This window comes from Festucalex cinctus, chromosome 5 (genome assembly GCF_051991245.1).
Source record: "Festucalex cinctus isolate MCC-2025b chromosome 5, RoL_Fcin_1.0, whole genome shotgun sequence".
Classification (NCBI taxonomy): domain Eukaryota; kingdom Metazoa; phylum Chordata; class Actinopteri; order Syngnathiformes; family Syngnathidae; genus Festucalex; species Festucalex cinctus.
The window spans coordinates 6,178,746-6,202,351 of record NC_135415.1 but is presented as its reverse complement, the minus strand read 5'-3'; the positions used below and the strand labels follow the sequence as shown (position 1 = coordinate 6,202,351).

General features: G+C 41.3%; 1 protein-coding gene and 63 non-coding genes across 65 annotated transcripts in view; 63 read left to right on the top strand and 1 right to left on the bottom strand.

The window, feature by feature from the left end:
* Positions 1-23,606, bottom strand: part of ube3b (ubiquitin protein ligase E3B) — a 100,700-nt gene that overhangs the window by 74,507 nt on the left and 2,587 nt on the right. For both annotated transcript variants that reach the window (XM_077521526.1, XM_077521527.1), the window contains 4 exons: positions 23,514-23,596; positions 22,305-22,410; positions 22,120-22,240; positions 21,856-22,033 (listed from right to left, as the gene is read on the bottom strand). In XM_077521526.1, coding sequence (XP_077377652.1) covers positions 21,856-22,033; positions 22,120-22,240; positions 22,305-22,410; positions 23,514-23,596 — 488 coding nt within the window. The remainder of the gene's footprint in view (positions 1-21,855; positions 22,034-22,119; positions 22,241-22,304; positions 22,411-23,513; positions 23,597-23,606) is intronic.
* On the top strand, positions 3,127-3,199 carry trnak-uuu (transfer RNA lysine (anticodon UUU)). Its single transcript has one exon. It is a non-coding gene; the product is annotated as a tRNA-Lys (tRNA).
* Positions 3,370-3,442, top strand: trnak-uuu (transfer RNA lysine (anticodon UUU)). Its single transcript has one exon. It is a non-coding gene; the product is annotated as a tRNA-Lys (tRNA).
* Positions 3,620-3,692, top strand: trnak-uuu (transfer RNA lysine (anticodon UUU)). The gene has a single exon. It is a non-coding gene; the product is annotated as a tRNA-Lys (tRNA).
* trnak-uuu (transfer RNA lysine (anticodon UUU)) lies at positions 3,865-3,937 on the top strand. The gene has a single exon. It is a non-coding gene; the product is annotated as a tRNA-Lys (tRNA).
* Positions 4,064-4,136, top strand: trnak-uuu (transfer RNA lysine (anticodon UUU)). The gene has a single exon. It is a non-coding gene; the product is annotated as a tRNA-Lys (tRNA).
* trnak-uuu (transfer RNA lysine (anticodon UUU)) lies at positions 4,314-4,386 on the top strand. Its single transcript has one exon. It is a non-coding gene; the product is annotated as a tRNA-Lys (tRNA).
* trnak-uuu (transfer RNA lysine (anticodon UUU)) lies at positions 4,564-4,636 on the top strand. Its single transcript has one exon. It is a non-coding gene; the product is annotated as a tRNA-Lys (tRNA).
* Positions 4,804-4,876, top strand: trnak-uuu (transfer RNA lysine (anticodon UUU)). Its single transcript has one exon. It is a non-coding gene; the product is annotated as a tRNA-Lys (tRNA).
* Positions 5,290-5,362, top strand: trnat-ugu (transfer RNA threonine (anticodon UGU)). The gene has a single exon. It is a non-coding gene; the product is annotated as a tRNA-Thr (tRNA).
* trnak-uuu (transfer RNA lysine (anticodon UUU)) lies at positions 5,534-5,608 on the top strand. Its single transcript has one exon. It is a non-coding gene; the product is annotated as a tRNA-Lys (tRNA).
* Positions 5,779-5,851, top strand: trnak-uuu (transfer RNA lysine (anticodon UUU)). The gene has a single exon. It is a non-coding gene; the product is annotated as a tRNA-Lys (tRNA).
* On the top strand, positions 6,406-6,478 carry trnak-uuu (transfer RNA lysine (anticodon UUU)). Its single transcript has one exon. It is a non-coding gene; the product is annotated as a tRNA-Lys (tRNA).
* Positions 6,648-6,720, top strand: trnak-uuu (transfer RNA lysine (anticodon UUU)). The gene has a single exon. It is a non-coding gene; the product is annotated as a tRNA-Lys (tRNA).
* Positions 6,845-6,917, top strand: trnak-uuu (transfer RNA lysine (anticodon UUU)). The gene has a single exon. It is a non-coding gene; the product is annotated as a tRNA-Lys (tRNA).
* Positions 7,089-7,161, top strand: trnak-uuu (transfer RNA lysine (anticodon UUU)). Its single transcript has one exon. It is a non-coding gene; the product is annotated as a tRNA-Lys (tRNA).
* trnak-uuu (transfer RNA lysine (anticodon UUU)) lies at positions 7,339-7,411 on the top strand. Its single transcript has one exon. It is a non-coding gene; the product is annotated as a tRNA-Lys (tRNA).
* Positions 7,582-7,654, top strand: trnak-uuu (transfer RNA lysine (anticodon UUU)). Its single transcript has one exon. It is a non-coding gene; the product is annotated as a tRNA-Lys (tRNA).
* trnak-uuu (transfer RNA lysine (anticodon UUU)) lies at positions 7,817-7,889 on the top strand. Its single transcript has one exon. It is a non-coding gene; the product is annotated as a tRNA-Lys (tRNA).
* On the top strand, positions 8,306-8,378 carry trnak-uuu (transfer RNA lysine (anticodon UUU)). The gene has a single exon. It is a non-coding gene; the product is annotated as a tRNA-Lys (tRNA).
* Positions 8,543-8,615, top strand: trnak-uuu (transfer RNA lysine (anticodon UUU)). The gene has a single exon. It is a non-coding gene; the product is annotated as a tRNA-Lys (tRNA).
* trnak-uuu (transfer RNA lysine (anticodon UUU)) lies at positions 8,788-8,860 on the top strand. Its single transcript has one exon. It is a non-coding gene; the product is annotated as a tRNA-Lys (tRNA).
* trnak-uuu (transfer RNA lysine (anticodon UUU)) lies at positions 9,038-9,110 on the top strand. Its single transcript has one exon. It is a non-coding gene; the product is annotated as a tRNA-Lys (tRNA).
* trnak-uuu (transfer RNA lysine (anticodon UUU)) lies at positions 9,275-9,347 on the top strand. The gene has a single exon. It is a non-coding gene; the product is annotated as a tRNA-Lys (tRNA).
* trnak-uuu (transfer RNA lysine (anticodon UUU)) lies at positions 9,764-9,836 on the top strand. The gene has a single exon. It is a non-coding gene; the product is annotated as a tRNA-Lys (tRNA).
* Positions 10,009-10,081, top strand: trnak-uuu (transfer RNA lysine (anticodon UUU)). Its single transcript has one exon. It is a non-coding gene; the product is annotated as a tRNA-Lys (tRNA).
* On the top strand, positions 10,498-10,570 carry trnak-uuu (transfer RNA lysine (anticodon UUU)). The gene has a single exon. It is a non-coding gene; the product is annotated as a tRNA-Lys (tRNA).
* trnak-uuu (transfer RNA lysine (anticodon UUU)) lies at positions 10,743-10,815 on the top strand. The gene has a single exon. It is a non-coding gene; the product is annotated as a tRNA-Lys (tRNA).
* On the top strand, positions 11,229-11,301 carry trnak-uuu (transfer RNA lysine (anticodon UUU)). The gene has a single exon. It is a non-coding gene; the product is annotated as a tRNA-Lys (tRNA).
* Positions 11,718-11,790, top strand: trnak-uuu (transfer RNA lysine (anticodon UUU)). The gene has a single exon. It is a non-coding gene; the product is annotated as a tRNA-Lys (tRNA).
* Positions 11,963-12,035, top strand: trnak-uuu (transfer RNA lysine (anticodon UUU)). The gene has a single exon. It is a non-coding gene; the product is annotated as a tRNA-Lys (tRNA).
* trnak-uuu (transfer RNA lysine (anticodon UUU)) lies at positions 12,213-12,285 on the top strand. Its single transcript has one exon. It is a non-coding gene; the product is annotated as a tRNA-Lys (tRNA).
* trnak-uuu (transfer RNA lysine (anticodon UUU)) lies at positions 12,463-12,535 on the top strand. Its single transcript has one exon. It is a non-coding gene; the product is annotated as a tRNA-Lys (tRNA).
* trnak-uuu (transfer RNA lysine (anticodon UUU)) lies at positions 12,905-12,977 on the top strand. The gene has a single exon. It is a non-coding gene; the product is annotated as a tRNA-Lys (tRNA).
* Positions 13,155-13,227, top strand: trnak-uuu (transfer RNA lysine (anticodon UUU)). Its single transcript has one exon. It is a non-coding gene; the product is annotated as a tRNA-Lys (tRNA).
* trnak-uuu (transfer RNA lysine (anticodon UUU)) lies at positions 13,405-13,477 on the top strand. Its single transcript has one exon. It is a non-coding gene; the product is annotated as a tRNA-Lys (tRNA).
* trnak-uuu (transfer RNA lysine (anticodon UUU)) lies at positions 13,650-13,722 on the top strand. The gene has a single exon. It is a non-coding gene; the product is annotated as a tRNA-Lys (tRNA).
* Positions 13,849-13,921, top strand: trnak-uuu (transfer RNA lysine (anticodon UUU)). The gene has a single exon. It is a non-coding gene; the product is annotated as a tRNA-Lys (tRNA).
* trnak-uuu (transfer RNA lysine (anticodon UUU)) lies at positions 14,099-14,171 on the top strand. The gene has a single exon. It is a non-coding gene; the product is annotated as a tRNA-Lys (tRNA).
* Positions 14,592-14,664, top strand: trnak-uuu (transfer RNA lysine (anticodon UUU)). Its single transcript has one exon. It is a non-coding gene; the product is annotated as a tRNA-Lys (tRNA).
* trnak-uuu (transfer RNA lysine (anticodon UUU)) lies at positions 14,829-14,901 on the top strand. Its single transcript has one exon. It is a non-coding gene; the product is annotated as a tRNA-Lys (tRNA).
* On the top strand, positions 15,074-15,146 carry trnak-uuu (transfer RNA lysine (anticodon UUU)). The gene has a single exon. It is a non-coding gene; the product is annotated as a tRNA-Lys (tRNA).
* On the top strand, positions 15,326-15,398 carry trnak-uuu (transfer RNA lysine (anticodon UUU)). Its single transcript has one exon. It is a non-coding gene; the product is annotated as a tRNA-Lys (tRNA).
* trnak-uuu (transfer RNA lysine (anticodon UUU)) lies at positions 15,827-15,899 on the top strand. The gene has a single exon. It is a non-coding gene; the product is annotated as a tRNA-Lys (tRNA).
* trnak-uuu (transfer RNA lysine (anticodon UUU)) lies at positions 16,072-16,144 on the top strand. The gene has a single exon. It is a non-coding gene; the product is annotated as a tRNA-Lys (tRNA).
* trnak-uuu (transfer RNA lysine (anticodon UUU)) lies at positions 16,271-16,343 on the top strand. Its single transcript has one exon. It is a non-coding gene; the product is annotated as a tRNA-Lys (tRNA).
* Positions 16,521-16,593, top strand: trnak-uuu (transfer RNA lysine (anticodon UUU)). Its single transcript has one exon. It is a non-coding gene; the product is annotated as a tRNA-Lys (tRNA).
* trnak-uuu (transfer RNA lysine (anticodon UUU)) lies at positions 17,014-17,086 on the top strand. Its single transcript has one exon. It is a non-coding gene; the product is annotated as a tRNA-Lys (tRNA).
* trnak-uuu (transfer RNA lysine (anticodon UUU)) lies at positions 17,251-17,323 on the top strand. The gene has a single exon. It is a non-coding gene; the product is annotated as a tRNA-Lys (tRNA).
* Positions 17,495-17,567, top strand: trnak-uuu (transfer RNA lysine (anticodon UUU)). Its single transcript has one exon. It is a non-coding gene; the product is annotated as a tRNA-Lys (tRNA).
* trnak-uuu (transfer RNA lysine (anticodon UUU)) lies at positions 17,747-17,819 on the top strand. The gene has a single exon. It is a non-coding gene; the product is annotated as a tRNA-Lys (tRNA).
* Positions 18,248-18,320, top strand: trnak-uuu (transfer RNA lysine (anticodon UUU)). The gene has a single exon. It is a non-coding gene; the product is annotated as a tRNA-Lys (tRNA).
* trnak-uuu (transfer RNA lysine (anticodon UUU)) lies at positions 18,496-18,568 on the top strand. Its single transcript has one exon. It is a non-coding gene; the product is annotated as a tRNA-Lys (tRNA).
* On the top strand, positions 18,739-18,811 carry trnak-uuu (transfer RNA lysine (anticodon UUU)). The gene has a single exon. It is a non-coding gene; the product is annotated as a tRNA-Lys (tRNA).
* trnak-uuu (transfer RNA lysine (anticodon UUU)) lies at positions 18,989-19,061 on the top strand. Its single transcript has one exon. It is a non-coding gene; the product is annotated as a tRNA-Lys (tRNA).
* On the top strand, positions 19,234-19,306 carry trnak-uuu (transfer RNA lysine (anticodon UUU)). Its single transcript has one exon. It is a non-coding gene; the product is annotated as a tRNA-Lys (tRNA).
* On the top strand, positions 19,433-19,505 carry trnak-uuu (transfer RNA lysine (anticodon UUU)). The gene has a single exon. It is a non-coding gene; the product is annotated as a tRNA-Lys (tRNA).
* trnak-uuu (transfer RNA lysine (anticodon UUU)) lies at positions 19,683-19,755 on the top strand. Its single transcript has one exon. It is a non-coding gene; the product is annotated as a tRNA-Lys (tRNA).
* On the top strand, positions 19,928-20,000 carry trnak-uuu (transfer RNA lysine (anticodon UUU)). Its single transcript has one exon. It is a non-coding gene; the product is annotated as a tRNA-Lys (tRNA).
* On the top strand, positions 20,172-20,244 carry trnak-uuu (transfer RNA lysine (anticodon UUU)). Its single transcript has one exon. It is a non-coding gene; the product is annotated as a tRNA-Lys (tRNA).
* trnak-uuu (transfer RNA lysine (anticodon UUU)) lies at positions 20,420-20,492 on the top strand. Its single transcript has one exon. It is a non-coding gene; the product is annotated as a tRNA-Lys (tRNA).
* On the top strand, positions 20,662-20,734 carry trnak-uuu (transfer RNA lysine (anticodon UUU)). The gene has a single exon. It is a non-coding gene; the product is annotated as a tRNA-Lys (tRNA).
* On the top strand, positions 20,859-20,931 carry trnak-uuu (transfer RNA lysine (anticodon UUU)). Its single transcript has one exon. It is a non-coding gene; the product is annotated as a tRNA-Lys (tRNA).
* Positions 21,104-21,176, top strand: trnak-uuu (transfer RNA lysine (anticodon UUU)). Its single transcript has one exon. It is a non-coding gene; the product is annotated as a tRNA-Lys (tRNA).

Below are 23,606 nucleotides of genomic sequence, written 5' to 3'. Positions count from 1 at the left end.
AAATAAAAATCAAGTATCAAGATTTAAACAAATATGGTCTATGTACATAGAATATTTTAATCTCAATTTGGCAACTTAATCCTGCCAAGATTCTGCCTGTTAACGAGAGCCACCACATCGTTACAACTTCTGTTTTCGCTGCTTCTGTATTTGGTATTTTGTATCTGATTGTTTTTATTTTTATATAGTCAGGAACCTAGTTGCTGCTAGTGGGCTCGAGCATACCACACTATACAACACTATACTCAATAACTCCTTAAGATCTATTTCTAGTGGGCACTAAGCATCAACACTTGGTGTTACTGCATGCTAATTAGTCAATTTTCTTGACGCCGTCCCCTGTGGTCGGGCGGGGGTGGTTCTGCCCCCCCCCGTTGTCTGCTCGGTGGCGGTTGCGTCTTGGCCGCTCCCTGGGCCCCCTGTGGGGTGCGGTGTTGGGGTGCTTCCCCTGGTGCCCGGGGCGGTGCCGTCCCGGCGCGGTCCGCTGCTCCGTGCCCGGCGGCGCGGTTCGGGGTGGGTGGGCCTCCGGTGTGCCCCGTGGTTCCCTCTCCCCTCCCCCTTCCTCCCCCCCGTCGCCTCTCCCTCCTCGCCTCCTCCCGCCCATCCTCCTCTGCCTCCCGGTCCCTTTTCCCTTGTCGCCCTCCCTCCTCCTCCCCCCCCCCCCCCCCCCCCCCCACCCCCTCCTGCCCTGCAGCCGCCCTTTCGCCTTCTTGTCGTCTTCTCCCCGCTCCCCCCCCCCCCTTCCCTGTCTGCCCTGCGGCCCCTCCCCCTCCCTCTCCCTGGGTCTGGGGCTCCCTCCCCGGCCCGGGCGTCGGGCTCCGGGGGCCGGGCGAGGGTTTGGGGCCTGCCCCACTCCGGTATAACTCCTGGCGCCCCGGGCGGGCTCCGGTGGCCGGTGGGCTGTCCGGTAGCCCTGCTGCGCTGGCTGTCCGCCCATTGTGGTGCCGGGTGGATGAGGTGGGGGGCGGGTGGGGGTGGGGGTGCTGGGGGGCGGGCGTGCCACCTACACCCGCCGGGTTGGGTGAGGCCCCGCTGGTCGCTCCTCTTACTCACTTCACTAGCTTGCACTATACACTTTGTAAATATACACATAGGGCACACAACACATTTCTTGGTGGGGTGGGGAAGGGTGGAAACACCGTCTTCACCCTTCAACTCCCCTCCAATTTTAATGCACCTCACGTCCAAGGGGAGGGGTGAGTTGGGGCGGGGAGCCATCAGAGGGGATGGACTGCAGTGCCTGGCAGCGCTGTGGTCCCCCCCATTTGTGTCCCTGCCCCACCACTTTGTCCCTCCATTCCCTTTTTTAATGCACCACACATATACATATTCATTTTTTTGGGGGGGATACGGGTGTGTCGGAGTAGGGGAAATTTTTTCCCTCTGCTCCGACTCACCTGCTCCCAATTTTAATGCACCACACGCACACACTTGTATATACACTGGGTGGGGCCACATTCACGGTGTAAGGGTAGAGCTCGCCAGTCGGCGAGCTGGCGGACTCAGTAACAGGGTTAGGTGTCACTAGTACTCTGGCGTGACGACCGGGGCCTCTCCCCACCGGGCTCGGTGTTCTGGTGTTCCGCCTTCTCCCCTGGTGCTTCCTCCTCTGCTTCCCCCCTCCCGCCGCTGTGCAAATCTCGCGCGGCTGGAGGTGGGGTGGGCACATCTTCCCTCTCTGCGCTGCTGCCCGGTGCCGGTTTCCGGGGGGGGGTGGGGGGTTCTCGCGGGGGGCCGGGTTCGCGGGGGGGGGTGGCGGCCGTCGGGGGGGGGGCGGCTTGTTTGGGGGGGGGTGGAGGTATGGGTGGGTGGGGGTTTGGGTGCTGGGGGTCGGGGTGTGTTCGGGGGTTTGGGGGTCGGGGGTGGTGGGGCCTGGGTCGTGGTGGATGGCGGGTTTGGGTGGGGTGCGGGGGGGTTGTGGGGGGGTGGGGCTGGGGACCGGTGGGGCGCTGTGGGGGCCCGCTGGGCCTCGTTCTGCGGCCTTGGGCTCGGGGGTGTGGGCCGGGGCTGGGGCGGGGGTGTTCCGGGTGTCTGGGTCGGCTCGCCGACCGGTGTCCGCTCGGGTGGCTTGGGGGTGGCCTTGGTGCTGCCGCGGCCTGGGGATTCCGGGGGGGGGGGGGAGTGCTCGCTTTGCTGGACCGCGGTTGACGGCTTCTTTCTTTGGTGGTGGTCCTTATGCATGCCAGATCCGTCGCACCAGCATCTACTGAAACTCAACAGAAGTACCCTCTCCCTCCCACAGCCCCTTGAATCAGTTGGTGCTGGTGTCTGTGGTTCTCACTTTGCTTTATCTATCCTTCCCTCCTTCCTCTCTTTAGTTTTTCCTCTGGTCACTTGAGATCTTAATTTATTAGAAGTATGAGGTTTCTGGGGTTGGCATAAGACTCTGGTTTTGTAACCACGCAGGAGGGGTCTTGTTGGTGCTGGACTTCACTTTGATGGATTGGATGTACTGGCTTCTATGGATCTCACTCTGCCTTATCGATCCTTCCCTCCTTCCTCTCTTTAGTTTTTCCTCTGGTCTCTTGAGATCTCGCTAAATTTGCTGGAATTTAGAGGCTTCCGGGGTTGGCGTAAGACTTTGATTTTGTAATCATGGGGAAGGCAGGAAGTGTTTGGTCGGTGCTGGATTTCACTTTGATTTACCTTTCTTTTCTCTTTATTTATTTTTTTTTCTGACCTTTTCTCTGGTCTCCTGACCATTTAAACCTCACGACTCTGGCAAGATTCTGAAGTACCTGGTTAAGGCGAAGGGTAATGGGATATTTCTAAGGTTTTAGGTGAATGAATGAGTATAAATTTATACGTATTTGCACGCACGCACACGCACGCGCACGCACGCAAACGCACGCAAACGCACACACGCAAACGCACGCACGCAAACGCACGCACACATACACACAAAAAAAAAAAAAAAAAAAAAAAGAGCAATGATGACAAGACGTTGAATCGGTAAGACTACCGAATGAACAATTCTGAGCTCTTTTAAAAAAAAAAAGAACAGTCATTTAAGTCCATCAATAAAACGCCTCCAGATTTTCAAAAAGTCTCCCAAGTCCCTCACAAACATTTACTCTGTGTTTTGTTTTTAGTTTGTAGGAGGACACTGAGAGTGCTAAAGTCAGAACCTGGATAGCTCAGTTGGTAGAGAATCAGACTTTTAATCTGAGGGTCCAGGGTTCAAGTCCCTGTTCAGGCGTTGTTATTGATACAAAATAATGAAACAAAGAACACGTCTTGAAAGTAGAACAGTCACTGAAGTCCATCAATAAAACTACTCCAGATTTTCAAAAAGTCTACCAAGTCTCTGCTTTTCTACTCGGTGTTTTGTTTTGAGTGTAGGAAGACACTGAGAATCCTCCAGTCAGAGCCCGGATAGCTCAGTTGGTAGAGCATCAGACTTTTAATCTGAGGGTCCAGGGTTCAAGTCCCTGTTCAGGTGTTGTTATTGATACAAAATAATGAAACAAAGAACACGTCTTGAAAGTAGAACAGTCACTAAAGTCCATCAATAAAACTCCTCCAGATTTTCAAAAAGTCTCCCAAGTCCCTCACAAACATTACTACTCTGTGTTTTGTTTTTAGTTTGTAGGAGGACACTGAGAGTGCTAAAGTCAGAGCCTGGATAGCTCAGTTGGTAGAGCATCATACTTTTAATCTGAGGGTCCAGGGTTCAAGTCCCTGTTCAGGCGTTGTTATTGATACAAAATAATGAAACAAAGAACACGTCTTGAAAGTAGAACAGTCACTAAAGTCCATCAATAAAACTCCTCCAGATTTTCAAAAAGTCTACCAAGTCTCTCGTTCACTACTCGGTGTTTTGTTTTGAGTTTGTAGGAAAACACTGAGAATACTAAAGTCAGAGCCTGGATAACTCAGTTGGTAGAGCATCAGACTTTTAATCTGATGGTCCAGGGTTCAAGTCCCTGTTCAGGTGTTGTTATTGAGACAAAATACCAAAACAAAGAGCATTTCTTTAAAGTATAACAGTAATTGAAGTCCGTCAGTACTTCTGTGTTTTGTTTTTAGTTTGTAGGAAGACACTGAGAATTCTCAAGACAGAGCCTGGATAGCTCAGTTGGTAGAGCATCAGACTTTTAATCTGAGGGTCCAGGGTTCAAGTCCCTGTTAAGGCGTTGTTATTGATACAAAATAATGAAAACAAGAACACTTCTTAAAAGTAGACCTGTAATTTAAGTCCATCAATAAAACGACTCCAGATTTTCAAAAAGCCTCCCAAGTCCCTCCCAAACTCTACTTCTCTGTGTTTTGTTTTTAGTTTGTAGGAGGACATTGAGAGTACTAAAGTCAGAGCCTGGATAGCTCAGTTGGTAGAGCATCAGACTTTTAATCTGAGGGTCCAGGGTTCAAGTCCCTGTTCAGGCGTTGTTATTGATACAAAATAATGAAAACAAGAACACTTCTTGAAAGTAGAACAGTCATTTAAGTCCATCAATAAAATGATTCCAGATTTTCAAAAAGTCTCCCAAGTCCCTCACAAACTCTACTACTCTGTGTTTTGTTTTTAGTTTGTAGGAGGACACTAAAATGACTGGAGTCAGAGCCTGGATAGCTCAGTTGGTAGAGCATCAGACTTTTAATCTCAGGGTCCAGGGCTCAAGTCCCTGTTCAGGCGTTGATATTGATACAAAATAATGAAACAAAGAACACGTCTTGAAAGTAGAACAGTCACTAAAGTCCAACAATAAAACTACTCCAGATTTTCAAAAAGTCCACCAAGTCTCTCTTCTACTCGGTGTTTTGTTTTGAGTATAGGAAGACACTGAGAATCCTCAAATCAGAGCCCGGATAGCTCAGTTGGTAGAGCATCAGACTTTTAATCTGAGGGTCCATGGTTCAAGTCCCTGTTCAGGCGTTGTTATTGATACAAAATAATGAAACTAAGAACACTTCTTGAAAGGAGAACCGTCATTTCAGTCCATCAATAAAACTACTCCAGACGTTCATCGTCTCCCAAGTCCAACCCAGCTCTACTCGTTTTGTTTTTAATATGTAGTAGGACACTAAAATGACTGAAGTCAGAGACTGGATAGCTCAGTTGGTAGAGCATCAGACTTTTAATCTCAGGGTTCAGGGTTCAAGTCCCTGTTCAGGCGTTGTTATTGATACAAAATAATGAAACAAAGAACACGTCTTGAAAGTAGAACAGTCACTAAAGTCCAACAATAAAACTACTCCAGATTTTCAAAAAGTATACCAAGTCTCTCCTTCTCTACTCGGTGTTTTGTTTTGAGTTTGTAGGAAGACACTGAGAATCCTCAAGTCAGAGTCCGGATAGCTCAGTTGGTAGAGCATCAGATTTGTAATCTGAGGGTCGAGGGTTCAAGTCCCTGTTCAGGTGTTGTTATTGATACAAAATAATGAAACAAAGAACACTTCTTGAAAGTAGAACAGTCATTTAAGTCCATCAATAAAACTACTCCAGACGTTCATAGTCTCCCAAGTCCAACCCAGCTCTACTCGTTGTTTTGTTTTTAATTTGTAGGAGGACACTAAGATGACTGAAGTCAGAGCCTGGATAGCTCAGTTGGTAGAGCATCAGACTTTTAATCTGAGGGTCCAAGGTTCAAGTCCCTGTTCAGGAGCTGTTATTGATACAAAATAATGAAACAAAGAACACGTCTTGAAAGTTGAACAGTGACGAAAGTCCATCAATAAAACTACTCCAGATTTTCAAAAAGTCTACCAAGTCTCTCCTTCTCTACTCGGTGTTTTGTTTTGAGTTTGTAGGAAGACACTGAGAATCCTAAAGTCAGAGCCTGGATAGCTCAGTTGGTAGAGCATCAGACTTTTAATCTGAGGGTCCAGGGTTCAAGTCCCTGTTCAGGCGTTGTTATTGATACAAAATAATCAAACAAAAAACACTTCTTGAAAGTAGAACAGTCAATTAAACTCATTCACTGCCTTTGACAAGTATACTTGTCAATTGTATTTTTTAGAGCGGTGCTAAATGGGGGCGAATCTGAGCATGCTCCACTGTAAATATCAAACTTGGAAACAACTTTACTGATGCCCAACCACCGGTAGATGACATCATTGCCCCATTTTATAGGAAATAAACACAGTTTCAGAGTCCATGGGAGAAATGGCTGTATTTTGGCAAACCTACATTTTTCTGCTGTCAATTATAAAAGAACGGGACGGGACAAAAAGTAGGGAGTCTATTCTGTTATTTGGTAGATTCGGTTTATATATAATTATTGAATGTAATATCACGTGAGTATTGGAAATGTAAAAATTTTCTATAATGACTGGCAGTGAATGAGTTAAGTCCATCAATAAAACTACTACATATTTTCAAAAAGTCTCCCGAGTCCCTCCCAAACTCTACTATTCTGTGTTTTGTTTTTAGTTTGTAGGAGGACACAGAGTATTTACGTCAGAGCCTGGATAGCTCAGTTGGTAGAGCATCAGACTTTTAATCTGAGGGTCCAGGGTTCAAGTCCCTGTTCAGGCATTGTTATTGATACAAAATAATGAAACAAAGAACACTTCTTGAAAGTAGAACAGTCATTTCAGTCCATCAATTAAACTACTCTACATTTTCAAAAAGTCTCCAAACTCCCTCCTATAGTCGGTGTTTTGTTTTGAGTTTGTAGGAGGACACTGAGAGTACTAAAGTCAGAGCCTGGATAGCTCAGTTGGTAGAGCATCAGACTTTTAATCTGATGGTCCAGGGTTCAAGTCCCTGTTCAGGCGTTGTTATTGAGACAAAATACCAAAACGAAGAGCATTTCTTTAAAGTATAACAGTAATTGAAGTCTGTCAGTACTTCTGTGTTTTGTTTTTAGTTTGTAGGAGGACACAGAGTACTAAAGTCAGAGCCTGGATAGCTCAGTTGGTAGAGCATCAGACTTTTAATCTGAGGGTCCAGTGTTCAAGTCCCTGTTCAGGTGTTGTTATTGATACAAAATAATGAAAACAAGAACACTTCTTGAAAGTAAAACAGTCATTTAAGTCCATCAATAAAACGACTCCAGATTTTCGAAAAAGTCTACCAAGTCACTCATTTTCTACTCGGTGTTTTGTTTTGAGTGTAGGAAGACACTGAGAATCCTCCAGTCAGAGCCCGGATAGCTCAGTTGGTAGAGCATCAGACTTTTAATCTGAGGGTCCAGGGTTCAAGTCCCTGTTCAGGCGTGGTTATTGATACAAAATAATGAAAACAAGAACAGTTCTTGAAAGTAGAACAGTCATTTAAGTCCATCAATAAAACGACTCCAGATTTTCAAAAAGCCTCCCAAGTCCCTCCCAAACTCTACTACTCTGTGTTTTGTTTTTAGTTTGTAGGAGGACACTAAAATGACTGAAGTCAGAGCCTGGATAGCTCAGTTGGTAGAGCATCAGACTTTTAATCTGAGGGTCCAGGGTTCAAGTCCCTGTTCAGGCGTTGTTATTGATACAAAATAATGAAAACAAGAACACTTCTTGAAAGTAAAACAGTCATTTAAGTCCATCAATAAAACGACTCCAGATTTTCAAAAAGTCTACCAAGGCACTCCTTTTCTACTCGGTGTTTTGTTTTGAGTGTAGGAAGACACTGAGAATCCTCCAGTCAGTGCCCGGATAGCTCAGTTGGTAGAGCATCAGACTTTTAATCTGAGGGTCCAGGGTTCAAGTCCCTGTTCAGGCGTTGTAATTGATACAAAATAATGAAACAAAGAACACCTCTTGAAAGTAGAACAGTCCATCAATAAAACTTCTCCAGACATTCATAGTCTCCCAAGTCCAACCCAGCTCTACTCGTTGTTTTGTTTTTAATTTGTAGTAGGACACTAAAATGACTGAAGTCAGAACCTGGATAGCTCAGTTGGTAGAGCATCAGACTTTTAATCTGAGTGTCCAGGGTTCAAGTCCCTGTTCAGGCGTTGTTATTGATACAAAATAATGAAAACAAGAACAGTTCTTGAAAGTAGAACAATCATTTAAGTCCATCAATAAAACGACTCCAGATTTTCAAAAAGCCTCCCAAGTCCCTCCCAAACTCTACTACTCTGTGTTTTGTTTTTAGTTTGTAGGAGGACACTAAAATGACTGCAGTCAGAGCCTGGATAGCTCAGTTGGTAGAGCATCAGACTTTAAGCTGAGGGTCCAGGGTTCAAGTCCCTGTTCAGGCGTTTTTATTGATACAAAATAATGAAAACAAGAACACTTCTTGAAAGTAGAACAATCACTAAAGTCCAACAATAAAACTACTCCAGATTTTCAAAAAGTCTAACAAGTCTGTCTCTACTCTGTGTATTTTTTTTGAGTGTAGGAAGACACTGAGAATCCTCAAGTCAGAGTCCGGATAGCTCAGTTGGTAGAGCATCAGACTTTTAATCTGAGGGTCCAGGGTTCAAGTCCCTGTTCAGGCGTCGTTATTGATACAAAATAATGAAACAAAGAACACTTCTTGAAAGTAGAACAGTCATTTCAGTCCATCAATAAAACTACTCCAGACGTTCATAGTCTCCCAAGTCCAACCCAGCTCTACTCGTTGTTTTGTTTTTAACTTGTAGGAGGACACTAAAATGTCAAAACCTGGATAGCTCAGTTGGTAGAGCATCAGACTTTTAATCTCAGGGTCCAGGGTTCAAGTCCCTGTTCAGGCGTTGTTATTGATACAAAATAATGAAACAAAGAACACGTCTTGAAAGTAGAACAGTCACTAAAGTCCAACAATAAAACTACTCCAGATTTTCAAAAAGTGTACCAAGTCTCTCCTTCACTACTCGGTGTTTTGTTTTGAGTTTGTAGGAAGACACTGAGAATCCTCAAGCCAGAGCTTGGATAGCTCAGTTGGTAGAGCATCAGACTTTTAATCTGAGGGTCCAGGGTTCAAGTCCCTGTTCAGGCGTTTTTATTGATACAAAATAATGAAAACAAGAACACTTCTTGAAAGTAGAACAGTAATTTAAGTCCATCAATAAAACAACTCCAGATTTTCAAAAAGTCTCCCAAGTCCCTCCCAAACTCTACTACTTTGTGTTTTGTTTTTAGTTTGTAGGAGGACACTGAGATCACTGAAGTCAGAGCCTGGGTAGCTCAGTTGGTAGAGCATCAGACTTTTAATCTGAGGGTCCAGGGTTCAAGTCCCTGTTCAGGCGTTGTTATTGATACAAAATAATGAAACAAAGAACACTTCTTGAAAGTAGAACAGTCATGTAAGTCCATCAATAAAACTACTCCAGACGTTCATTGTCTCCCAAGTCCAACCCAGCTCTACTCGTTGTTTTGTTTTTAACTTGTAGGAGGACACTAAAATGTCAAAACCTGGATAGCTCAGTTGGTAGAGCATCAGACTTTTAATCTCAGGGTCCAGGGTTCAAGTCCCTGTTCAGGCGATGTTATTGATACAAAATAATAAAACAAAGAACACGTCTTGAAAGTAAAACAGTCACTAAAGTCCAACAATAAAACTACTCCAGATTTTCAAAAAGTCTACCAAGTCTCTCCTTCTCTACTCGGTGTTTTGTTTTGAGTTTGTAAGAAGACACTGAGAATCTTCAAGCCAGACCCCCGATAGCTCAGTTGGTAGAACATCAGACTTTTAATCTGTGGGTCCAGGGTTCAAGTCCCTGTTCAGGCGTTGTTATTGATACAAAATAATGAAACAAAGAACACTTCTTGAAAGTAGAACAGTCATTTCAGTACATCAATAAAACTACTCCAGACGTTCATAGTCTCCCAAGTCCAACCCAGCTCTACTCGTTGTTTTGTTTTTAATTTGTAGGAGGACACAAAAATCACTGAAGTCAGAGCCTGGATAGCTCAGTTGGTAAAGCATCAGACTTTTAATCTCAGGGTCCAGGGTTCAAGTCCCTGTTCAGGCGTTGTTATTGATACAAAATAATGAAACAAAGAACACGTCTTGAAAGTAGAACAGTCACTGAAGTCCAACAATAAAACTACTCCAGATTTTCAAAAAGTATACCAAGTCTCTCCTTCTCTACTCGGTGTTTTGTTTTGAGTTTGTAGGAAGACACTGAGAATCCTCAAGTCAGAGTCCGGATAGCTCAGTTGGTAGAGCATCAGGCTTTTAATCTGAGGGACCAGGGTTCAAGTCCCTGTTCAGGCGTTGTTATTGATACAAAATAATGAAAACAAGAAAGCTTCTTGAAAGTATAACAGTCATTTAAGTCCATCAATAAAACTACTCCAGACGTTCATAGTCTCCCAAGTCCACCCCAGCTCTACTCGTTGTTTTGTTTTTAATTTGTAGGAGGACACAAAAATGACTGAAGTCAGATCCTGGATAGCTCAGTTGGTAGAGCATCAGACTTTTAATCTCAGGGTCCAGGGTTCAAGTCCCTGTTGAGGCGTTGTTAATGATACAAAATAATGAAACAAAGTACACGTCTTGAAAGGAGAACAGTCACTAAAGTCCAACAATAAAACTACTCCAGATTTTCAAAAAGTCTACCAAGTCTCTCCATCTCTACTCGGTGTTTTGTTTTGAGTTTGTAGGAAGACACTGAGAATCCTCAAGCCAGAGCCTGGATAGCTCAGTTGGTAGAGCATCAGACTTTTAATCTGAGGGTCCAGGGTTCATGTCCCTGTTCAGGCGTTGTTATTGATACAAAATAATGAAACAAAGAACACGTCTTGAAAGTAGAACAGTCACTAAAGTCCAACAATAAAACTACTCCAGATTTTCAAAAAGTATACCAAGTCTCTCCCTCTCTACTCAGTGTTTTGTTTTGAGTTTGTAGGAAGACACTGAGAATACTCAAGTCGGAGTCCGGATAGCTCAGTTGGTAGAGCATCAGACTTTTAATCTGAGGGTCCAGGGTTCAAGTCCCTGTTCAGGCGTTGTTATTGATACAAAATAATGAAAACAAGAACACTTCTTGAAAGTAGAACAGTCATTTAAGTCCATCAATAAAACGACTCCAGATTTTCAAAAAGCCTCCCAAGTCCCTCACAAACATTACTACTCTGTTTTTTTTTTAGTTTGTAGGAGGACACTGAGAGTTCTAAAGTCAGAGCCTTGATAGCTCAGTTGGTAGAGCATCAGACTTTTAATCTGAGGGTTCAAGTCCCTGTTCAGGCGTTGTTATTGATACAAAATAATGAAACAAAGAACACGTCTTGAAAGTAGAACAGTCACTGAAGTCCAACAATAAAACTACTCCAGATTTTCAAAAAGTATACCAAGTCTCTCCTTCTCTACTCGGTGTTTTGTTTTGAGTTTGTAGGAAGACACTGAGAATCCTCAAGTCAGAGTCCGGATAGCTCAGTTGGTAGAGCATCAGACTTTTAATCTGAGGGTCCAGGGTTCAAGTCCCTGTTCAGGCGTTGTTATTGATACAAAATAATGAAAACAAGAAAGCTTCTTGAAAGTAGAACAGTCATCTAAGTCCATCAATAAAACTACTCCTGACGTTCATAGTCTCCCAAGTCCACCCCAGCTCTACTCGTTGTTTTGTTTTTAATTTGTAGGAGGACACAAAAATGACTGAAGTCAGATCCTGGATAGCTCAGTTGGTAGAGCATCAGACTTTTAATCTCAGGGTCCAGGGTTCAAGTCCCTGTTGAGGCGTTGTTAATGATACAAAATAATGAAACAAAGTACACGTCTTGAAAGGAGAACAGTCACTAAAGTCCAACAATAAAACTACTCCAGATTTTCAAAAAGTCTACCAAGTCTCTCCATCTCTACTCGGTGTTTTGTTTTGAGTTTGTAGGAAGACACTGAGAATCCTCAAGCCAGAGCCTGGATAGCTCAGTTGGTAGAGCATCAGACTTTTAATCTGAGGGTCCAGGGTTCATGTCCCTGTTCAGGTGTTGTTATTGATACAAAATAATGAAACAAAGAACACGTCTTGAAAGTAGAACAGTCACTAAAGTCCAACAATAAAACTACTCCAGATTTTCAAAAAGTATACCAAGTCTCTCCTTCTCTACTCGGTGTTTTGTTTTGAGTTTGTAGGAAGACACTGAGAATCCTCAAGTAGGAGTCCGGATAGCTCAGTTGGTAGAGCATCAGACTTTTAATCTGAGGGTCCAGGGTTCAAGTCCCTGTTCAGGCGTTGTTATTGATACAAAATAATGAAAACAAGAACACTTCTTGAAAGTAGAACAGTCATTTAAGTCCATCAATAAAACGACTCCAGATTTTCAAAAAGCCTCCCAAGTCCCTCACAAACATTACTACTCTGTGTTTTGTTTTTAGTTTGTAGGAGGACACTGAGAGTGCTAAAGTCAGAGCCTGGATAGCTCAGTTGGTAGAGCATCAGACTTTTAATCTGAGGGTCCAGGGTTCAAGTCCCTATTCAGGCGTTGTTATTGATACAAAATAATGAAAACAAGAACACTTCTTGAAAGTAGAACAGTCATTTAAGTCCATCAATAAAACGCCTCCAGATTTTCAAAAAGTCTCCCAAGTCCCTCGTAAACGTTACTACTCTGTGTTTTGTTTTTAGTTTGTAGGAGGACACTGAGAGTGCTAAAGTCAGAGCCTCGATAGCTCAGTTGGTAGAGCATCAGACTTTTAATCTGAGGGTCCAGGGTTCAAGTCCCTGTTCAGGTGTTGTTCTTGATACAAAATAATGAAACAAAGAACTCGTCTTGAAAGTAGAACAGTCACTAAAGTCCATCAATAAAACTACTCCAGATTTTCAAAAAGTCTACCAAGTCTCTTGTTCACTACTCGGTGTTTTGTTTTGAGTTTGTAGGAAAACACTGAGAATACTAAAGTCAGAGCCTGGATAACTCAGTTGGTAGAGAATCAGACTTTTAATCTGATGGTCCACGGTTCAAGGCCCTGTTCAGGCGTTGTTATTGAGACAAAATACCAAAACAAAGAGCATTTCTTTAAAGTATAACAGTAATTGAAGTCCCAGTACTTCTGTGTTTTGTTTTTAGTTTGTAGGAAGACACTGAGAATTCTCAAGACAGAGCCTGGATAGCTCAGTTGGTAGAGCATCAGACTTTTAATCTGAGGGTCCAGGGTTCAAGTCACTGTTCAGGTGTTGTTATTGATACAAAATAATGAAAACAAGAACACTTCTTGAAAGTAGAACTGTCATTTAAATCCATCAATAAAACGACTCCAGATTTTCAAAAAGCCTCCCAAGTCCCTCCCAAACTGTACTACACTGTGTTTTGTTTTTAGTTTGTAGGAGGACATTGAGAGTACTAAAGTCAGAACCTGGATAGCTCAGTTGGTAGAGCATCAGACTTTTAATCTGAGGGTCCAGGGTTCAAGTCCCTATTCAGGCGTTGTTATTGATACAAAATAATGAAAACAAGAACACTTCTTGAAAGTAGAACAGTCATTTAAGTCCATCAATAAAACGACTCCAGATTTTCAAAAAGTCTCCCAAGTCCCTCCCAAACTCTACTACTCTGTGTTTTGTTTTTAGTTTGTAGGAGGACACTGAGAGTTCTAAAGTCAGAGCCTGGATAGCTCAGTTGGTAGAGCATCAGACTTTTAATCTGAGGGTCCAGGGTTCAAGTCCCTGTTCAGGCGTTGTTATTGATACAAAATAATGAAAACAAGAACACTTCTTGAAAGTACAACAGTCACTAAAGTCCATCAATAAAACTACTCCAGATTTTCAAAAAGTCTACCAAGTCTCTAGTTCACTACTCAGTGTTTTGTTTTGAGTTTGTAGGAAAACACTGAGAATACTAAAGTCAGATCCTGGATAGCTCAGTTGGTAGAGCATCAGACTTTTAATTTGATGGTCCAGGGTTCAAGTCCCTGTTCAGGCGTTTTTATTGAGACAAAATACCAAAACAAAGAGCATTTCTTTAAAGTATAACAGTAATTGAAGTCTGTCAGTACTTCTGTGTTTTGTTTTTAGTTTGTAGGAAGACACTGAGAATTCTCAAGTCAGAGCCTGGATAGCTCAGTTGGTAGAGCATCAGACTTTTAATCTGAGGGTCCAGGGTTCAAGTCCCTGTTCAGGCGTTGTTATTGATACAAAATAATGAAAACAAGAACACTTCTTGAAAGTAGAACTGTCATTTAAGTCCATCAATAAAACGACTCCAGATTTTCAAAAAGCCTTCCAAGTCCCTCCCAAACTGTACTACCCTGTGTTTTGTTTTTAGTTTGTAGGAGGACATTGAGAGTACTAAAGTCAGAGCCTGGATAGCTCAGTTGGTAGAGCATCAGACTTTTAATCTGAGGGTCCAGGGTTCAAGTCCCTGTTCAGGCGTTGTTATTGATACAAAATAATGAAAACAAGATCACTTCTTGAAAGTAGAACAGTCATTTAAGTCCATCAATAAAACGACTCCAGATTTTCAAAAAGTCTCCCAAGTCCCTCCCAAACTCTACTACTCTGTGTTTTGTTTTTAGTTTGTAGGAGGACACTAAAATGACTGAAGTCAGAGCCTGGATAGCTCTGTTGGTAGAGCATCAGGCTTTTAATCTCAGGGTCCAGGGGTCAAGTCCCTGTTCAGGCGTTGATATTGATACAAAATAATGAAACAAAGAACACGTCTTGAAAGTAGAACAGTCACTAAAGTCCAACAATAAAACTACTCCAGATTTTCAAAAGGTCTACCAAGTCTCTACTTTTCTACTCGGTGTTTTGTTTTGAGTGTAGGAAGACACTGAGAATCCTCCAGTCAGAGCCCGGATAGCTCAGTTGGTAGAGCATCAGACTTTTAATCTCAGGGTCCAGGGTTCAAGTCCCTGTTCAGGCGTTGTTATTGATACAAATTAATGAAACAAAGAACACTTCGTGAAAGTAGAACAGTCATGTAAGTCCATCAATAAAACTACTCCAGACGTTCATAGTCTCCCAAGTCCAACCCAGCTCTACTCGTTGTTTTGTTTTTAATTTGTAGGAGGACACTAAAATATCAAAGCCTGGATAGCTCAGTTGGTAGAGCATCAGACTTTTAATCTCAGGGTCCAGGGTTCAAGTCCCTGTTCAGGCGTTGTTATTGATACAAAATAATGAAACAAAGAACACGTCTTGAAAGTAAAACAGTCACTAAAGTCCAACAATAAAACTACTCCAGATTTTCAAAAAGTCTACCAAGTCTCTCCTTCTCTACTCGGTGTTTTGTTTTGAGTTTGTAAGAAGACACTGAGAATCCTCAAGTCAGAGTCCGGATAGCTCAGTTGGTAGAGCATCAGACTTTTAATCTGAGGGTCCAGGGTTCAAGTCCCTGTTCAGGCGTTGTTATTGATACAAAATAATGAAAACAAGAACACTTCTTGAAAGTAGAAGAGTCATTTAAGTCCATCAATAAAACCACTCCAGATTTTCAAAAAGCCTCCCAAGTCCCTCACAAACATTACTACTCTGTGTTTTTTTTTTTTAGTTTGTAGGAGGACACTGAGAGTTCTAAAGTCAGAGCCTGGATAGCTCAGTTGGTAGAGCATCAGACTTTTAATCTGAGGGTCCAGGGTTCAAGTCCCTGTTCAGGCGTTGTTATTGATACAAAATAATGAAAACAAGAACACTTATTGAAAGTAGAAGAGTCATTTAAGTCCATCAATAAAACAACTCCAGATTTTCAAAAAGCCTCCCAAGTCCCTCACAAACATTACTACTCTGTGTTTTTTTTTTTAGTTTGTAGGAGGACACTGAGAGTTCTAAAGTCAGAGCCTGGATAGCTCAGTTGGTAGAGAATCAGACTTTTTATCTGAGGGTCCAGGGTTCAAGTCCCTGTTCAGGTGTTGTTATTGATACAAAATAATGAAACAAAGAACACTTCTTGAAAGTAGAACAGTCATTTCAGTCCATCAATAAAACGCCTCCAGATTTTCAAAAAGTCTCCCAAGTCCCTCACAAACATTACTACTCTGTGTTTTGTTTTTAGTTTGTAGGAGGACACTGAGAGTGCTGAAGTCAGAGCCTGGATAGCTCAGTTGGTAGAGCATCAGACTTTTAATCTGAGGGTCCAGGGTTCAAGTCCCTGTTCAGGCGTTGTTATTGATACAAAATAATGAAAACAAGAACACTTCTTGAAAGTACAACAGTCACTAAAGTCCATCAATAAAACTACTCCAGATTTTCAAAAAGTCTACCAAGTCTCTAGTTCACTACTCAGTGTTTTGTTTTGAGTTTGTAGGAAAACACTGAGAATACTAAAGTCAGATCCTGGATAGCTCAGTTGGTAGAGCATCAGACTTTTAATTTGATGGTCCAGGGTTCAAGTCCCTGTTCAGGCGTTTTTATTGAGACAAAATACCAAAACAAAGAGCATTTCTTTAAAGTATAACAGTAATTGAAGTCTGTCAGTACTTCTGTGTTTTGTTTTTAGTTTGTAGGAAGACACTGAGAATTCTCAAGTCAGAGCCTGGATAGCTCAGTTGGTAGAGCATCAGACTTTTAATCTGAGGGTCCAGGGTTCAAGTCCCTGTTCAGGCGTTGTTATTGATACAAAATAATGAAAACAAGAACACTTCTTGAAAGTAGAACTGTCATTTAAGTCCATCAATAAAACGACTCCAGATTTTCAAAAAGCCTTCCAAGTCCCTCCCAAACTGTACTACCCTGTGTTTTGTTTTTAGTTTGTAGGAGGACATTGAGAGTACTAAAGTCAGAGCCTGGATAGCTCAGTTGGTAGAGCATCAGACTTTTAATCTGAGGGTCCAGGGTTCAAGTCCCTGTTCAGGCGTTGTTATTGATACAAAATAATGAAAACAAGATCACTTCTTGAAAGTAGAACAGTCATTTAAGTCCATCAATAAAACGACTCCAGATTTTCAAAAAGTCTCCCAAGTCCCTCCCAAACTCTACTACTCTGTGTTTTGTTTTTAGTTTGTAGGAGGACACTAAAATGACTGAAGTCAGAGACTGGATAGCTCTGTTGGTAGAGCATCAGGCTTTTAATCTCAGGGTCCAGGGGTCAAGTCCCTGTTCAGGCGTTGATATTGATACAAAATAATGAAACAAAGAACACGTCTTGAAAGTAGAACAGTCACTAAAGTCCAACAATAAAACTACTCCAGATTTTCAAAAGGTCTACCAAGTCTCTACTTTTCTACTCGGTGTTTTGTTTTGAGTGTAGGAAGACACTGAGAATCCTCCAGTCAGAGCCCGGATAGCTCAGTTGGTAGAGCATCAGACTTTTAATCTCAGGGTCCAGGGTTCAAGTCCCTGTTCAGGCGTTGTTATTGATACAAATTAATGAAACAAAGAACACTTCGTGAAAGTAGAACAGTCATGTAAGTCCATCAATAAAACTACTCCAGACGTTCATAGTCTCCCAAGTCCAACCCAGCTCTACTCGTTGTTTTGTTTTTAATTTGTAGGAGGACACTAAAATATCAAAGCCTGGATAGCTCAGTTGGTAGAGCATCAGACTTTTAATCTCAGGGTCCAGGGTTCAAGTCCCTGTTCAGGCGTTGTTATTGATACAAAATAATGAAACAAAGAACACGTCTTGAAAGTAAAACAGTCACTAAAGTCCAACAATAAAACTACTCCAGATTTTCAAAAAGTCTACCAAGTCTCTTCTCTCTACTCGGTGTTTTGTTTTGAGTTTGTAAGAAGACACTGAGAATCCTCAAGTCAGAGTCCGGATAGCTCAGTTGGTAGAGCATCAGACTTTTAATCTGAGGGTCCAGGGTTCAAGTCCCTGTTCAGGCGTTGTTATTGATACAAAATAATGAAAACAAGAACACTTCTTGAAAGTAGAAGAGTCATTTAAGTCCATCAATAAAACGACTCCAGATTTTCAAAAAGCCTCCCAAGTCCCTCACAAACATTACTACTCTGTGTTTTTTTTTTTTAGTTTGTAGGAGGACACTGAGAGTTCTAAAGTCAGAGCCTGGATAGCTCAGTTGGTAGAGCATCAGACTTTTAATCAGAGGGTCCAGGGTTCAAGTCCCTGTTCAGGCGTTGTTATTGATACAAAATAATGAAAACAAGAACACTTATTGAAAGTAGAAGAGTCATTTAAGTCCATCAATAAAACAACTCCAGATTTTCAAAAAGCCTCCCAAGTCCCTCACAAACATTACTACTCTGTGTTTTTTTTTTTAGTTTGTAGGAGGACACTGAGAGTTCTAAAGTCAGAGCCTGGATAGCTCAGTTGGTAGAGAATCAGACTTTTTATCTGAGGGTCCAGGGTTCAAGTCCCTGTTCAGGTGTTGTTATTGATACAAAATAATGAAACAAAGAACACTTCTTGAAAGTAGAACAGTCATTTCAGTCCATCAATAAAACGCCTCCAGATTTTCAAAAAGTCTCCCAAGTCCCTCACAAACATTACTACTCTGTGTTTTGTTTTTAGTTTGTAGGAGGACACTGAGAGTGCTGAAGTCAGAGCCTGGATAGCTCAGTTGGTAGAGCATCAGACTTTTAATCTGAGGGTCCAGGGTTCAAGTCCCTGTTCAGGCGTTGTTATTTTTACAAAATAATGAAAACAAGAACACTTCTTGAAAGTAGAACAGTCATTTAAGTCCATCAATAAAACGCCTCCAGATTTTCAAAGTCTCCCAAGTCCCTCACAAACATTACTACTCTGTGTTTTGTTTTTAGTTTGTAGGAGGACACTGAGAGTGCTAAGGTCAGAGCCTGGATAGCTCAGTTGGTAGAGCATCAGACTTTTAATCTGAGGGTCCAGGGTTCAAGTCCCTGTTCAGGCATTGTTATTGATACAAAATAATGAAACAAAGAACACGTCTTGAAAGTACAACAGTCACTAAAGTCCATCAATAAAACTACTCCAGATTTTCAAAAAGTCTACCAAGTCTCTACTTTTCTACTCGGTGTTTTGTTTTGAGTGTAGGAAGACACTGAGAATCCTCCAGTCAGAGCCCGGATAGCTCAGTTGGTAGAGCATCAGACTTTTAATCTGAGGGTCCAGGGTTCAAGTCCCTGTTCAGGTGTTGTTATTGATACAAAATAATGAAACAAAGAACACTTCTTGAAAGTAGAACAGTCATTTCAGTCCATCAATAAAACGCCTTCAGATTTTCAAAAAGTCTCCCAAGTCCCTCACAAACATTACTACTCTGTGTTTTGTTTTTAGTTTGTAGGAGGACACTGAGAGTGCTAAAGTCAGAGCCTGGATAGCTCAGTTGGTAGAGCATCAGACTTTTAATCTCAGGGTCCAGGGTTCAAGTCCCTGTTCCGGCATTGTTATTGATACAAAATAATGAAACAAAGAACACGTCTTGAAAGTAGAACAGTCACTAAAGTCCATCAATAAAACTCCTCCAGATTTTCAAAAAGTCTACCAAGTCTCTCGTTCACTACTCGGTGTTTTGTTTTGAGTTTGTAGGAAAACACTGAGAATACTAAAGTCAGAGCCTGGATAACTCAGTTGGTAGAGCATCAGACTTTTAATCTGATGGTCCAGGGTTCAAGTCCCTGTTCAGGCGTTGTTATTGAGACAAAATACCAAAACAAAGAGCATTTCTTTAAAGTATAACAGTAATTGAAGTCCGTCAGTACTTCTGTGTTTTGTTTTTAGTTTGTAGGAGGACATTGAGAGTACTAAAGTCAGAGCCTGGATAGCTCAGTTGGTAGAGCATCAGACTTTTAATCTGAGGGTCCAGGGTTCAAGTCCCTGTTCAGGCGTTGTTATTGATACAAAATAATGAATACAAGAACACTTCTTGAAAGTTGAACAGTCATTTAAGTCCATCAATAAAACGACTCCAGATTTTCAAAAGGTCTCCCAAGTCCCTCCCAAACTCTACTACTCTGTGTTTTGTTTTTAGTTTGTAGGAGGACACTAAAATGACTGAAGTCAGAGCCTGGATAGCTCAGTTGGTAGAGCATCAGACTTTTAATCTCAGGGTCCAGGGTTCAAGTCCCTGTTCAGGCGTTGTTATTGATACAAAATAATGAAACAAAGAACACGTCTTGAAAGTAAAACAGTCACTAAAGTCCAACAATAAAACTACTCCAGATTTTCAAAAAGTCTACCAAGTCTCTCTTTCTCTACTTGGTGTTTTGTTTTGAGTTTGTAGGAAGACACTGAGAATCCTCAAGTCAGAGTCCGGATAGCTCAGTTGGTAGAGCATCAGACTTTTAATCTGAGGGTCCAGGGTTCAAGTCCCTGTTCAGGTGTTGTTATTGATACAAAATAATGAAACAAAGAACACTTCTTGAAAGTAGAACAGTCATTTAAGTCCATCAATAAAACTACTCCAGACGTTCATAGTCTCCCAAGTCCAACCCAGCTCTACTCGTTGTTTTGTTTTTAATTTGTAGGAGGACACTAAGATGACTGAAGTCAGAGCCTGGATAGCTCAGTTGGTAGAGCATCAGACTTTTAATCTGAGGGTCCAGGGTTCAAGTCCCTGTTCAGGCGTTGTTATTGATACAAAATAATCAAACAAAAAACACTTCTTGAAAGTAGAACAGTCAATTAAGTCCATCAATAAAACTACTACATATTTTCAAAAAGTCTCCCGAGTCCCTCCCAAACTCTACTATTCTGTGTTTTGTTTTTAGTTTGTAGGAGGACACAGAGTATTTACGTCAGAGCCTGGATAGCTCAGTTGGTAGAGCATCAGACTTTTAATCTGAGGGTCCAGGGTTCAAGTCCCTGTTCAGGCGTTGTTATTGATACAAAATAATGAAACAAAGAACACTTCTTGAAAGTAGAACAGTCATTTCAGTCCATCAATTAAACTACTCTACATTTTCAAAAAGTCTCCCAACTCCCTCCTATAGTCGGTGTTTTGTTTTGAGTTTGTAGGAGGACACTGAGAGTACTAAAGTCAGAGCCTGGATAGCTCAGTTGGTAGAGAATCAGACTTTTAATCTGATGGTCCAGGGTTCAAGTCCCTGTTCAGGCGTTGTTATTGAGACAAAATACCAAAACGAAGAGCATTTCTTTAAAGTATAACAGTAATTGAAGTCCGTCAGTACTTCTGTGTTTTGTTTTTAGTTTGTAGGAGGACACAGAGTACTAAAGTCAGAGCCTGGATAGCTCAGTTGGTAGAGCATCAGACTTTTAATCTGAGGGTCCAGGGTTCAAGTCCCTGTTCAGGTGATGTTATTGATACAAAATAATGAAACAAAGAACACTTCTTGAAAGTAGAATAGTCACTAAAGTCCATCAATTAAACGACTCCAGATTTTCAAAAAGTCTCCCAAGTCTCTCCTTCTCTACTCTGTGTTTTGTTTTGAGTTTGTAGGAAGACACTGAGAATGCACAAGTCAGAGCCTGGATAGCTCAGTTGGTAGAGCATCAGACTTTTAATCTGAGGGTCAAGGGTTAAATTCCCTGTTCAGGCGTTGTTATTGATACAAAATAATGAAAACAAGAACACTTCTTGAAATTAGAACAGTAGGGTCTCGGGGTGTTAAAAAAAATCGATTCGGCAATATATTGCGATAATACAGCACGCGATTCTTGAATCGATTCAATAGGCAGCTGAGTAGATTTTTTTACATCCATTTTTGATGGAAAAATATTCAACAAAATGTCTAACTTTCACACCTTAAGCATGGAAGAATGTCATATTAATGGAACATTAAGCCTTAATATTTTATTTCAATGCTGTTATAACATGAAAAAGGTTACAACCTGTTTGTTAAATACAGTGGCTCACAGTTATAAAACTGAAGTTTCAGATTAATAAATAATAAATTTTCATACAAATCTTAGATTGTACATGTACAAGTTTACTGAATGGTATTCTCTAAATTTGAGTTAAAAAAAAATCGCAACAATCGGCTTGTAAATTCATATTGGGATTCATCGGTATCGAATCTATCGCGACCTATGAATCGTGATACGGATCGAATTGTCAGGAACTAGGCAATTCACACCCCTACTAGGTCCATACAGAAAGACTACGATTCAAACCAGTAACCTGAACCTCGTGTCAAAAGCGTAGATTACCCTTTTGAAAGTACTACAATATTCACTTTCTGTCAAGGTAAAGCTAAGTATGAATGAAATATCTCTTACCCATAATCAACAGTTTGGGAAAACCATCCCAGAACTGGGTGCCAGTGGGTGAGGTTAGACTTCTTTTGGGACACATATCGCTGGCAGTAGGACAGCATGTCAGTCAGGTCCTTCACAAAGCGATTGGTCTCTTCCTCTATGATTCGCTCATTAAGGAAGCCCAAGTGAATCAGATTACCTAAATTAACATGGGGGAAAGGAATAGAATTATTCTCTCACTTGTAAAACATCACCTGACTAAATATAATAGTTCAAATACTGTACCAAGTAAGCAGAGTGTGTGGCTCCCCTCAAGACACACACAGATATCAGAACACTGCTCCTCACGGCTGAGAAACAGGATAAACTTCTTTAAAAGGCCATGAGTCTGGATCGAAGTAATGCACTGTTGCAAGACGGCCAACATTAAGTATGTTATCATAATGAGAAGGTTATTTATGCTTTCATACCTCCGGAGTGAGCATACACAGGTGCGAAGTCACAGCCGGAACTGATATGATGTGGATGAGGAATGATCTGAGCAGGTTGTCTGAGAAATGAGCAGCGATGACTGGCCTGATATGAGGAAGAGAAAAAAAAACAACAGAGCAGAAACTGATATCAATCTGCTGCACAATTAATCGAATTGCAAATGTGATCATGATTTTGGATGCCAAAATGACATTAGCCTGGTCCTCTAGGCTATTTGCAACTAAAATAGGTACTCTGCTGCATATATAATCAAGCACTTTCTCAACCAGCAGCAAGACTTCATTAGGATACCGAAATAGTGAGTGCACCCTGAGAGAAAGTACAGCAAAAACTTGAAGATGAGCAGCATCATGGTGAGAAGCTAGTGCCTCAAATGAGATCAACAACATTGTGTGGATTTGTTTCAGACTCAGAGGAAGTGACTTTAACTCATTCGCCCCCAAAAACATATAAATACTTTCTATTTTAAATATTTTAAGTGTCCCAAAGACGTATTTATCCATTTTTTTTAATGCTAGAGCATACAGAAGGCTTTGATGCAGCCTCTCAACTGCAAAGAACGGTTGCAGAAATGTTAGTTATTACACAAACGGCCAGCAGGTGGCAGCAGAGCAAAGGAGATCAACCAGGGCCATGTTGGAAAAAAGCTCAATCACTCACAATTCTAAAGAGATTTGTGAATAATGATGAAACTTAGCTATATCCTAATGCTAATTGCTGTAAAACGTAGACAGAAATATATATTTTTTTTCCTGATGAAAGAAGAGACTTTAATCTTTCTTTTGATCGGTTCAATGATTTTATAGCAATAGAACACAATATTCTGTGGGCCTTGCAAAATCAATCAAAATCCAGTAAAACCGCCGGGAGCGAACGGGATCGCTTCTGTGAACATGGTTGGGAGTGAATGAGTTAAACAATAAAATATTTATTCAGTGAATCCTTGGTAAATTTTACTTTTATTTTAAAATTGTGATCTATTGATTTTTTTTAAGTTTCATTTTGGACTGAAATCTCTTTACATGTTTTTTCTTGAAAAATTGTGATAAAAATACAGATGTTTTATCTAACATGATAATCAATAACCATGTTTACAGTACTAATAAAAATATTATAATTATCATTTTGACAATAATTGCACAATCAATCTGTATTTTTCCCAACTAACTCTATCTCACCTCACTCACCTTAGTGACAGAGTAAATATAGCTGTTAAAGTGCCTTTTGAGAGAGCTGGTTTCGAACGTGCCAAGCCATTAGTTAGCAAAATCTGAAAAAGA